This window comes from Macrobrachium nipponense, chromosome 2 (genome assembly GCF_015104395.2).
Source record: "Macrobrachium nipponense isolate FS-2020 chromosome 2, ASM1510439v2, whole genome shotgun sequence".
Taxonomy (NCBI): domain Eukaryota; kingdom Metazoa; phylum Arthropoda; class Malacostraca; order Decapoda; family Palaemonidae; genus Macrobrachium; species Macrobrachium nipponense.
This window is the reverse complement of record NC_087201.1, coordinates 89,630,858-89,642,874: the sequence shown is the minus strand read 5'-3', so window position 1 is coordinate 89,642,874 and position 12,017 is coordinate 89,630,858. Positions and strand designations below refer to the sequence as shown.

The window sequence follows — 12,017 nt, the reverse complement described above, 5'->3', positions numbered from 1 at the left end:
AACATTACAAAAATCAGCCTGATACTTCCAACGACGAATCGATGGAAGAAAAGGAAGGGGACAAAGGCACAACACTACTATGGAGTGTGACTACAGCAGGTGACGAAGCATCGGGAAGAGGAGAAGAAAAACCCTCCCACGAAGGAAGAGTAGAAACCCTACGATGCTCCCTCTTGCTATAAAACAACTTCCACTGCTCTTTAGGCCACGTACGGCATTCCGTGCAAGGATTCGTTATTGTACAAACATTAGAGCGACATCTATGACATGTGATGTGGGGGTCTGTCACAGCCGAAGCCAAAAGATGAGAACACGGAAAACCTGCAGTTCCGGGGCACATACGTTGATGAGGCCGAGAAGGAGCAGGAGAAGCCATATTAACAGCACGCACACACACACAAACACTAAACACAATCGAAACTGGCAATGAACCGGGTAAAGGCTGAGAGAGGTCAAACACAACTCTCGCCCAGGCGGTTAAGAAAAGACTGAACCGGTGGTGTAGGTGCGCGGTCCTTGACCACTCTTCACCCGATATATGCACACGTTGCCAGAGCTCACAAGATTCCTTGCTTTCATCTGCGATTTAACCGGATCCAGCTAGGTGCTAGAAATTATCCTATTGTTAAGACCTCAATTTTGTAGCTACGAAAAATACATACGTATTGTCTTAGAAAATTTGTCATATTAATAATAAAAAGGGTTAAACCAAATGCAAGGGCCTAGAACTTTAGTTTCATAATTAATTGTCAAATAGAACAACCTAGAAAAATACCCCTTGTTATTAGGTTGGTCAGGGGTGGGCCTTGGTGGGGTTTCCCCCTTTCAAAAAAATAAAAAATAATAAACAAACAAATAAAAAAGTAATATACATAATGAATTGATTGATTGATTGATTTATAGATAGACTTTTGGCATCCATGCCAAGCACTGACAGTAAAAGTTGTGAAAGGTTAAAAGGAGGAAAACCCTGCAATGATTTAATATATGAGCCAGTAACACCTGGTTACTTGATGCATGCATTTAAATGCTCAAAATGTTGCACTTGAAGTATAACATTATATCCATCCTACTTTAACTCCTTTTTTTTTTTGGTCAGACTCCTACTTTTTTTTTATTATGGCCTGCTGATGCCTCATCATCAAGGGAAAGAGCTGTGTCTCATTTGCACTAAGCTCTTTCATCTTCACCGAGTTTCATCCTTAGCAGAATGCTTTGGAAGACTAGTTTCTTTCAACCTTATTTTTAACCTAATGGGCTTTCCACTTTTTCAGGATGATAGCAATGGGATGTGTCATATTGAAGAATTGGGAAACCTTCAAGCAGTAATACCTCAGAAGTCACTATTCCAGTTGTACTTTGGTACACAGATTCATGAACTGGAGGCTGGGAAGCCAGCAGTGAGGACATGACACCATCAAGTACATTGTCATAGAATTATGGTATTTCACTGTTATAACAAGGAACTCTTTGTAGTTAAATTTCTGAATATCTTTGAAGACAAGCTGAAAGGGTAGTTGTAGCCATGTCATCTCAAATGTCAGGCAACTCCTAAAAAGGCTTCATACTGACAAATGAAGACAGCACCAATTTGGAGGGCTTGTGTTTATTGGAACTGAGGCTTGTATGGTTGGAGGAGAGGAAGATCAGGTCTATTTTTTATATTTATGCCATGGAGGAAAACGATGATGTATGTTTCTTTAACAAGATGAACAGTTCTTTTCGAGAGAGCAGTTACTTCCTGGACATTTAGAGAACTGTTAAAGGTGTGGGTTTTTCTGGAGCAGACCTGTTTGGGACTGTTGTGGATTGAAGGCTTCCAGTGTATTGCTGATCTCATCAGAAACTAGCAGCATGCGATACAACTTTGATGCTTTTGACTCTCTCTCCTTTTCCCTCTGTGAATGCTGGTCACCAAAGTTATGTTGTCCAGTATACTGAAGTAAGCTTTAATCACATAATTAAGAACCTAGAAACAGCCAAACCTTTTTCATCAGTTTCACTTAAGGATGATCCCTGATGTACCTCATTCAGTTGAAATTATCAGTCTTCTGTGCTGGATGTTGCTGAAGGAACTTCTCTTCATTCATCCCTACAGATAAAGAATATTTTCTCCATGTTTGCTCTAAAGAAATAAGGATGTACCCTGTAAAGTGAGCAAGGGAAAGTTTCATGTATTGTTTAACACCCACTGTTTCAATTCCGCAGCTATAATGTTCAGCACTTGGTTTGTCTGCGTACAATGGTCATCAAGTATCTATTTGACACTTTTTTAATTGGTATTTTCATATTTTACTGTAAATCTCTTTCATTTTAGTTCCTACTGCACTTAGTTGCCTGGTTAACTAATCAATTCCATAACAATGGTAATAATAATGATTCTTGTATGAAAATTATTGTTGCATCAGCAAAATTAATTTGTCACTGGTCTTTGCAGTCTCCCTAATTAATATTTTCTCACTGTTACATTAATCCTTACTTGACGGGTAAATACATCAATATGCAGCTCCTCTGGCCGGGTAAACTTTGAGGTTGGCCAATTTACAGAAAAAAAAAACACATCAATGGAAAGAGGAAGATATGCAAATGCACATGGTGAAAGAAAAAAATTATAAAAAATTTTCCTTACCTTCCACGAGAAGTTGAAAATGACTTTACAACCCCTTGTGGGGCCTCTTTTACAAGACAATCATAAATTTTACGAACTTGTATGTTTTTTCTAATAAATAATTTTATTTTATTTTGTAAAATTATAATTGCAGCTCAGACAACATCAAAACATATAAGAAATAAAATCAGTAACAAATTCTTTGCATATTTGTTGAAAAATATTTATGTAAATTTAACGAGAATGAAGGTTCAGTAACTTTTTTATTTTTACAAGTTTTTTCTAATATTATTTTGCACTTTTTTCCCTGCAAAATTACATTTACAACTGACATACTATCATAAAAAACAGGAACCAAAACCAACAGCAACCCCTTGATATATATACGAGCAAATTTACAAAAAGACGTCATGTGAGACAGAGACACAATTACATTCACCCTTTAGGTCAGAAGCAAAACAGAAGTCCTGAGACGCCCATATTCGTGATTTTCGCCAGTGTAAAAGTAGCCATTAGTGAATTTATGGGCTATAAAAGTATTGGAACCTCTTTCCCATCAGATTCTTTCCAAATCGATGGTGCGTAATATTGTTTATCCACCACTCCAAACCTGTTATTACTGCTCCCGAGGATCAATCCGTCCATTAAGGATTAACAGCATGAAAATATTAATTAGGAAGATGAAAAAATCCATTACAAATTAAGTTTAGATGTTGAAGCAATATTTATCGACAATATGTCTAATACTAAACGAGGGTTACCTTCCAGTCCATAATGACGATTCCTTCATTTTCAGTTATTCTCTAACACTCATTGATGCTCTTGACACTTTGGCTGTAATGGGAAATAAGACTGAATTCCAGCGAGTGGCTGCACTGTTATTGGAAAAGGCCAACTTTGACCTTGACATCAATGTCTCTGTGTTTGAGACCAATATCAGAATAGTTGGTGGCCTTTTGAGTGCTCATCTTATGTCGAGAAAGTAAGTTTTCCTTATAGTCTCTTCCATTCCTAATGAAATTTTGTAAATTTGAGTGTAATCTTCTGCGTGTAAGTCCTTTGTTAGCAAAGTATGTAGTGCAGTATTGTTACTTTACATTGTTTACAGTAATCAGAATACACTTCATTATTCATCACCAGTTTTATTCCAAATTCACTATTGCTTGCTATAGGAGGCATTGCTAGAATACTGCTAGAATCAGGTTTTTAAGTTTACGTTGATTTTGCATGAATGGATACCTAAAAGGGAAAAACATTTTACTTTATATTAGACTAATCTATAGTAGCAGCTATTTCCAGACATATTCCAAAAAAAGAGACTCCTTTCCAAGTACTTACTATATATATCAGGTACTTTATTGTCTCAAGTGCTAAAAACCAATAATTTCTTGTGTGCTTGGTATATGAATAATACATGCAGCCTCATTCCCCCAGAAATATTTGGCTTAATACAAATTGTCTTGAATCATCAATCATTGACACCCTTTTTCATTAATCTTGCCTTTTTTGATCACTGTATTTGCTGGTTATGGAGGCGTTCCAGTTTTGGGGAGCATATTTTGGAAAATTAAAATTAAGAAGTGTCAAAGACCAGAATGTAAAATTATATAATTACATTGTACTTTCTACTAGAATGATGTATGCACGTCACAAACTCATTTATTATGTATATGAGTCTAGTTGTAATGGCATTGCTTTTCGTTTTCAGAATGGGGCTTGAATTGGAAGAGGGATGGCCTTGCTCTGGTCCTTTGTTGAGAATGGCCAAAGATGTTGCAAATAGACTTTTACCAGCTTTTGACACCCCCACTGGTAAGTTTAGTATGTATGACCTACAGTTCTCTTACGGCATGTTTACTGAAACTTTTGCTAGGTTAAGCTGACAAACCAAGTACTTTCTGAATTTTGAGTTAAAAGGAGCATAAATGTTATTACAAAAAAGACTGAGACCACACTTAATACAGAAGCCCCTTGCCTCACCTGCTAGTAATGAATTTTTGTTCTGACACGTTATACAAACCATCGGTCCTTTATATAAGGAATTACTATTCAGCGCCAGCTGGACCGGTCGTAAGATTTACTAACATGGTAGTTCAGCAGTAACTGCTTGTCCAATGGTTGGGAGTCCTGCCTGATGGGGCTTTTAGGTCCAGCGATGCTGTGGACCCTCATCCTTTAGGGCGTGAATGCTTTCGGTCCATTACTTGTGATGTTTGTGCCTCCTGGTTGGAGAAGCAGTGGGAGTTGTATGAGAAGAGAAGGAAGCCGCGTAGAGCCGTCGTCTTCTTTTCTCCCTCCTAGTCAACTCCTGCGTATGGCTCTGTCCCCTTCGGGGGATGTGTCCCGCTCCGCCTCTTCGCTTGATTTGTCAAGTGCAGAGGAAGGAGGGCGACACCCCGACCTGGAGTTGTACTCGGGGCCTTCTGTCCGCTCAGGGTGGGATCATTCCCCCTCTGAGGAAACAGGAACCACCCCCCATTAACCCGACTGTTGCTTCCTCAGGTGTGTCTGCCTCCGTGGGTGGAGACCTTCAGCAGATGTGGCAATCTCTGAGTCTTCCGGGCACTCCAAGTATTCAGGGCCTGATTCATCATCTGGCTGCAGCCCTGGTCACTCACTGGGTGGAGATGAGGATGACCATGACCGTCCCAACACCAGGTTATGCTGCTCCACCTCACCTGGTGTACACCCAGCATGTGATTATGGTCACCCCTTTGGCCACGGTACAAGCCCCGGAGGGAGATGGTTCCTCCTCCACCTGGTCTTGCTGTCCTTGGCCCGCCCCCTGACTTCGAGTGCCAAAAAAGCTCCCCCTCGGATTGTCCTCCTGTAGCTGTCGCCGTACCTGCTGCCTCCGTTCCTGCCCGTGGAAGTGCTGCCACTCCCGCAGGTCCCTCCAGACAGGTGGAGTTGGGCCCTGTTGCCACTGCAACTGCCCCAGCTCCATCCTGGATGGGGGACCTGTATGCTGTCCTGAGGAAGCTGGCAAAGAAGAAGTCCAGGAAGAAGAGGAAGGTGTCGTCGTCTTCATCTTCTGCCGCCTCTTCCCCTTTGACTTCCAAGGCCCCCCAGCCGAGGAAGAAGAAGGTGGCCTCACCCCCCCCCCCCAAGAAGTCTCGCTCAGAGACTTCTAAGGGTCTGCCCTGCTCCGGCGGGACAGGTGGGTCTTCCGCTGGTCCTCCCGTTCCTCCAGGAATGGGGCCCGTCTCTCCTTCCTCAGGGAAGAAGAAGACGGGGACCGTGGAGGTACTTCTGCTCCCGGCTCCAGAGGTTCCACCTCCTGACCGGGAACCGTCTCGGCCGCTCACTTGCTCGCGTCACTGAGTGTACGGTCATCTACCGGTGATTGTGCAGCCAGTAACCAGACAACTGAGCATACTCACCATCAGGATCCAGGCACAAAGCGGAAGGTTGGTAAGAGTCGCTCAGGTGACTCTCGCCAGACCGGCAATCGCTCTCGCAGCGATCCACCGGTTCCAGGGTTGACATGATGGTCCCACCAGACCGTCCACGTGTCAAGGCTGGGAAGAGGTCCCCCCGGTCACCAGGACCAGCCTCGGCTGCTTCTGGTACCGTGGCGCGTCGTGAGGACGGTGCTCGCTCTCACCGCATTAGCAGACGCTACCAGTCACCCGACCGTTGCTCCCACGGGGACCGGACGGCTCGCACGACTGGTAGCAGCTCCAGACGCACGAGACCGACACTGCCAGTACTTCTCCACACGGAGACAGCTGGTCCAGACCTGCAGCTCGATTGCCACCGCGGGTTGGCGATCGCCTGCAGTCCTCCCAGCCTGCCAGTTCTGCAGGTAGGCAGGGCAGGAGCGTCAAGTCTTTCTCACCTGTCCCTTCAACCTCCTTGGGCTACAGTGGGAGGAGCGAGGCAAACAGGAGTGACCGTGAGGAGTGCGCTCCTTACGGTCCGGCCACAAGAGCCTACGAGCCTGGCTCGGTCCTTAGACCGAGCAGATCGTACACGCAAGTAGTTGGAGGAGACCACGAGGGGTCTGGTGAGGTTCTTCCTGCTGAAGGAAGAGTGTCTCGGGAGGTGATTGGCCTGGATGGACCTGATGGTCCATCGCCTCAGGACGCAATCACCCCCGAGATACAGAGGTCCTTTGCAGAGGTCATTGTGCTGATTAGTTAACACAGCAACCTCGGGGAAGGATCGGTGGTTGCTCCCTCCGACCCCCCATTGAGGTTGGAGTCGTTCTGGGGTCCTAAGAAGGAACCCAGAGCGACGGTGGGACTACCCCGGTCTTCCTTGGCCTATGGTGTGTTGGACCAGGTGAACGCCCTCGTCTCCGAACAGGAGGACTCATTCAGGTCTAGCGGGTCGGACAAGCTGCTTCCCCCTCCTCTGCCTCGTCAGCGGCGCTTCTACGTGCCTTTGGTAGACCCGTTGCCGGCCAAGCAGGTTGATCCGGAGATAGCTCGGCTAATTCCGGGAGTGCCTCTTCATCATCTGCTGTCTGAGAACCTCTGGTTTTCACAGCAAGAGGCATCGGCCCTGGAATCCACTGCCATGGCAGCTTTCCAGGCCATCTCCTGGCTGGATCTGTGGTCCCCCACGGTATCCAGAGTCGCAGCCCCCTCGGGACCTATCATTCCCGAGGAAGACTCGGCGTTCAGGAGACTGCCAGTCTCTGGAGGGAGGGCCATCTCCTACCTCACCCACCAGACAGCCAACCTGGTTCTGAGGAGACGGGACTCAGTCCTGACTCGCGTAACCAGAGCGGCCGGTCGAGAGGTGACGTTGGGTCTACGCAACGGACCGTTGCTGGGTTCCTCTTCTCTCTTCCCCAGAGAGATGGTGGACGCTGCGGTGGAAAAGCAGAGCTGAGGACAGTGACCGCTTAGTACACCAGGCAGTTACAAAGACTTCTGGGCAGTCACGTTCAACTGCGGCCAAGCCTCGGAGCTTGGCTAGCACTTCCTCCGCTCCCAAGACGTCAGCACCGTCAAGGGTAGCACGAGGTAAGACCCAGCCTTCCTCTTCCGCTTCGAGAAGTGAGCGTCAGCCCTCCTCTCAAGCCTCCTTCTCATGCAGGAATGGGGCTAAGCGGAAGGGGAAGAGAGGGAAATGCCAGGGACGGCATTCCCCCTCACGTGCCGCCGGAAGTGGGGGGTTGCCTGGCGAGCCGTTGGGCAACTTGGCAGCGCTACGGAGCCGAGACCTGGTTAGTGGATGTCCTTCGGGAGAGATACCTACTACCCTTCGAGTTGAGGCCACCCCTCACCTCATACCCGGTCCACCTTCAGACGTACATCCCCAGTTCTGCCAGGGATGTAGCACTGAAACAAGAAGTCAAGACCATGCTGAGCAAAGGAACTGTGGAGATCGTGCGAGATCAGTCACCAGGTTTCTACAGCCGACTTTTCCTGGTGGAGAAGTCTACAGGGGGCTGGAGGCCGGTGATAGATCTCTTTCCCTTGAACCATTGCGTTCACCAGACTCGATTCATGATGAAAACAGCAAGCTCAGTGCTTGATTCCATCAGGGAGAACGATTTCATGCTTTCGGTGGACCTGAAGGATGTGTATTTCCGAATACCCATCCACCAGTCCTCCAGGAAGTACCTCCGCTTTATCCTCAATGGGACGGTGTACCAATTCAGGGCACTTTGTTTCGGTCTCTCAACCGCCCCACAGGTGTTCACGCGAGTGTTCACTCTGTTGTCGGCTTGGGCCCATTCGGTCGGGATACATCTGATGAGGTATCTCGACGACTGGCTGGTCCTGGCAAGCTCCTGCTCGCAGTTGCTACAGGATAGAGATTGACTCCTCGACTTATGCCACGATCTGGGGATCGTGGTAAATATCAAGAAGTCAGACCTCGAACCCAAGTAGAGGATAAAGTACCTGGGCATGCTGATCGATATGGCAGCAGCACGAGTCTTCCCCACAGACTTGCAGATCAGCAGGTTCAGGGAGGCAGCCAGACGGTTCCTGTTATGACAGGAACAGTCAGCTCAGCAGTGGCAGCTCAGCAGTGGCAAGTCATGATCGGTCACCTGTCTTCACTAGAGAAGTTAGTCCCTCACGGGCGTTGTCTTCACCTGCGGTCTCTTCAGTGGAGACTAAAGGAGTGCTGGTCAGAGGCATGGGATCCACAATCTCTCCTGTTTCCTCTCATGGAGGAAGTAAGGGAGGACCTGGCCTGGTGGCTAGACTACAGGAACCTCTTAATAGGAGTGCGCGAGTGCCCCTGCGCACTTCCCCACCGGAGATGCTTCTGTTCTCAGACACATTGACTGAGGGTTGGGGCGCACACCTGGAAGAGTTGCTGGTTGCAGGAGTGTGGAACCATCATGACAGGCTCCTTCATATCAACTTCTGGAACTCAAGGCTGCGTTTCTCGCACTTCAAGAGTTCCCGGAATGACTGATGGGACACTCAGTGGTATTGATGAGCGACAACACCACGGTAGTGGCATACGTCAACAAACGGGGGCCTAGTGTCCCTCCCGTTGCACCAGTTGACGATGCAGGTGCACGAGTGGACCGTAGCTCACTCGGTAGAGCTGTCAGCCAGATACATTCCAGGCAAGAGGAATGTAGTGGCAGAAAAGCTCAGCCGCCAGAATCAGGTGATTGGGACCGAATGGTCTCTTCACCCAGACGTGGCGGAAAGGCTCTTCGACCTGTGGGGGCATTTAGTGGTGGATCTGTTTGCCACCCGGAACAACAGAAGACTTCAGGTTTTCTTCTTAGTTGTGCCGGACCCATGGGCAGCGTTCCAACACGTGTGGGACAACCTCGTAGTCTACACCTTTCCTCCCGTTTTGCCTGGTTTGCAAGGTGATCAGCAGGGTGCTGGTCACCCGCAATCTTCGGGTGATTCTGGTGGCACCCAAATGGCCTCAGGCCATATGGTATCCAGACCTGCTGGCTCTTCTCTTGGAGGCACCGCGAGAGATTCCCTCGTGGTACTACCTGCTGTGTCAACCGCATGTAGAATGGTACCACCAGGCAGTTCATTCCCTGTCTTCACGGCTGGCGGTTATCCACCATCTCTTGCGAGCAAGAGGGCGAGAGATTCCCCCATGGCACAACCTGCTGTGTCAACCGCAAGTAGAACAGTACCACCAGGCAGTTCATTCCTTGTCTTCATGGCTGGCGTTTATCCACCATCTCTTGCGAGCGAGAGGCTTTTATTGCTGAGTAGCAACAGAGATGGCTGGATACCTCAGACAGTCCTCTGCAGCAGTATACCAGGGAAAGTGGTCAGTCTTCTGTGGTTGGTGTCATAGACGGGGTCTCTCTCCGCTCAGAGCCACTCATCAACAGGTAGCAGATTTCCTCATCTTTCTTCGCCGAGAGGAGCTCCTCTCTGTCTCCGCAGTCAAAGCATACAGAGCCGCCCTGGCCCTAGTCCTCTAGCTGCTACGAGTTGATATTTCCTCCTCCATAGAAATATCTCTCCTAATGGGGAGCTTCGAGAGGTCTTGTCCCCAGGGTGGGATGTGACTCTTGTCCTTAGGAATTTGACTCGTAGACCCTATGAGCCTCTCTGGGAGTCGTCAGACAGGGATCTGGCCCTCAAGACCGTCTTTCTGCTGGCCCTGGCATTGGCGAAGAGAGTAGAACTTCATGGTCTTTCCATCGATGTTAAACACTCGAGGGGATGGGGATCAGTTACGCTCTATTTCGTCCCGGTTTGCTAGCGAAGACTCGGAATCCTTCGGTCCCTGACGCCAGGTTCGAGTCCTTCATGATCTCCTCCCTAGAGGACTTCACCGGTAATGATGCGGAAGAGATGCTACTTTGTCCTGTGAGGGTGCTACGGCGCTATCTGAATAAAATGTGACATCTCAGGCCTGAGTGTCGACGCCTCTTCGTTAGCACTAGGGTGACCAAGAAAGAAGTGTCCAAGAACACTGTTTCTTTCTGGCTTCGTGAGGTAATCAGGAAAGTGTACGACTCAGACAGGAGTGCCGACACCAGTACCATTTGTCTGAGAGCCAAAGAAGTTAGAGGCACTGGTCCAACCCTTGCATTCCACAAGAACTTGACTGTCGCACAGGTGCTGAAGGCAGGGGTGTTGTCCAACCAGACCACCTTCACCTCCTTCTACCTTCGGGATATTGCCCATAGGGCCTTGGACACTTTTTCCTTGGGATCTGTGGTGGCTGCTCAGCAAGTTGTGTAGCTTACCCAGCTCCTTTACAGGACAAGGTAGCATCTTGTCCTTGTGATATCGCATGAATGGAGAGTGAATGAGAGTGTGACTGGCTCCTCTTCCTCCCCTTTTCTTCCCCCTCCCTGCGGGCAGAGGGTAACGGTCATCACAACGCTGGACAGGACAACGATGCAGGCAAACTACGTAACCGAGCTCCATTCTGTCCCTTTCATTAGGAATAGAAGCATTTATCCATCCCTTCCCTAGCAAGGGGGGAAGCGGACACCAGTAAGAAACAAACCCAATATACTTTATATTTGGCTTCTTACTTAGGACTTAGTTCTTGTTTGCTATTCATAAGAGGTACGCTTACCTCCCTCTTCTGAATTGGTCCAGAGGTCTGACCACTGATCTTGCAGTGCACACTCCGATCAGTTGGACAGAGGCTAGGTTCCCCCTTTGCTCTTACAACCAGGGAGGGAACCCAGGTTGGGCGAACACCAGTCTGTTCACAAGACTCAGATTCCTCCCACCAATAAGTGAGTCTTCCTTATGCAAAGGACCGATGGTTTGTATAACATGCCAGAACAAATCACAATTTTTGAAAGTAAATTGTGTTTGTTCCGATACGTAATACAAACCATCGGTCCTTTAACAATAGGAAGTAGCTAGCGGCAGCTGGAACGGTCGTAAGCTTCGAACAAGGGGAGAACGGTAGTTAACTGCTTGTCCGATCGTCACGCGCGGCGAGGTAAACAAATCACTTTTGCTTTCGGCCGTGTGGAGACAGGACGTGTTCGTCATCGCTCTGCCCGCTATTGTCGTTGCTTTGGTTAATTCAGCCCTCTTTCTGGTTTGTTTGTGTGGTAAATGAATTGTAAGTACTTGCTTTCATTTCTTTATTGCATTGAGTGAATCATGACTGATCAAGAAATGGAGATTTCGCCGCGCCCCCCAGTCGCCCGTAGAGTGTGTCCCGGGCTGGAGGGGCGTAGATGCGGCGGATTTAGATCTTTTGTGGACGTAGATCCACATGAGGTGTGTACTCGTTGCTGGGGGCGAGAATGCTCCCGGGACGAGCCATGTATTACATGTATGAATTGGTCCGAGGCGCAGTGGGTTCTGTACGAGGGCAGGAAGAGACTTAGGCCTCCAAAGAAGTCATCGGAAAGCTCTCCAGTGACTCCTTTGGTAACTGACACTTCGTCTTCCTTCCTGCCTCCCGGTCAGCCCCCACGTTTCGCGCCTTCCCCTGCGGGGGGGGGCAGGGGGGGGGGGGGGGGGGTAGC

The 12,017-nt window shown here is 48.2% G+C and overlaps 1 protein-coding gene and 1 long non-coding RNA gene across 3 annotated transcripts in view; one reads left to right on the top strand and one right to left on the bottom strand.

Annotated features, from left to right (window-relative positions):
* The window catches only part of LOC135220768 (ER degradation-enhancing alpha-mannosidase-like protein 2), a 104,164-nt gene that overhangs the window by 35,509 nt on the left and 56,638 nt on the right, over positions 1-12,017 (top strand). For both annotated transcript variants that reach the window (XM_064258223.1, XM_064258224.1), the window contains 2 exons: positions 3,405-3,590; positions 4,317-4,420. In XM_064258223.1, the coding sequence (XP_064114293.1) occupies positions 3,405-3,590; positions 4,317-4,420 (290 nt within the window). The remainder of the gene's footprint in view (positions 1-3,404; positions 3,591-4,316; positions 4,421-12,017) is intronic.
* The window catches only part of LOC135220769 (uncharacterized), a 116,399-nt gene that overhangs the window by 48,746 nt on the left and 55,636 nt on the right, over positions 1-12,017 (bottom strand). The gene's annotated exons all lie outside the window — the stretch shown is intronic.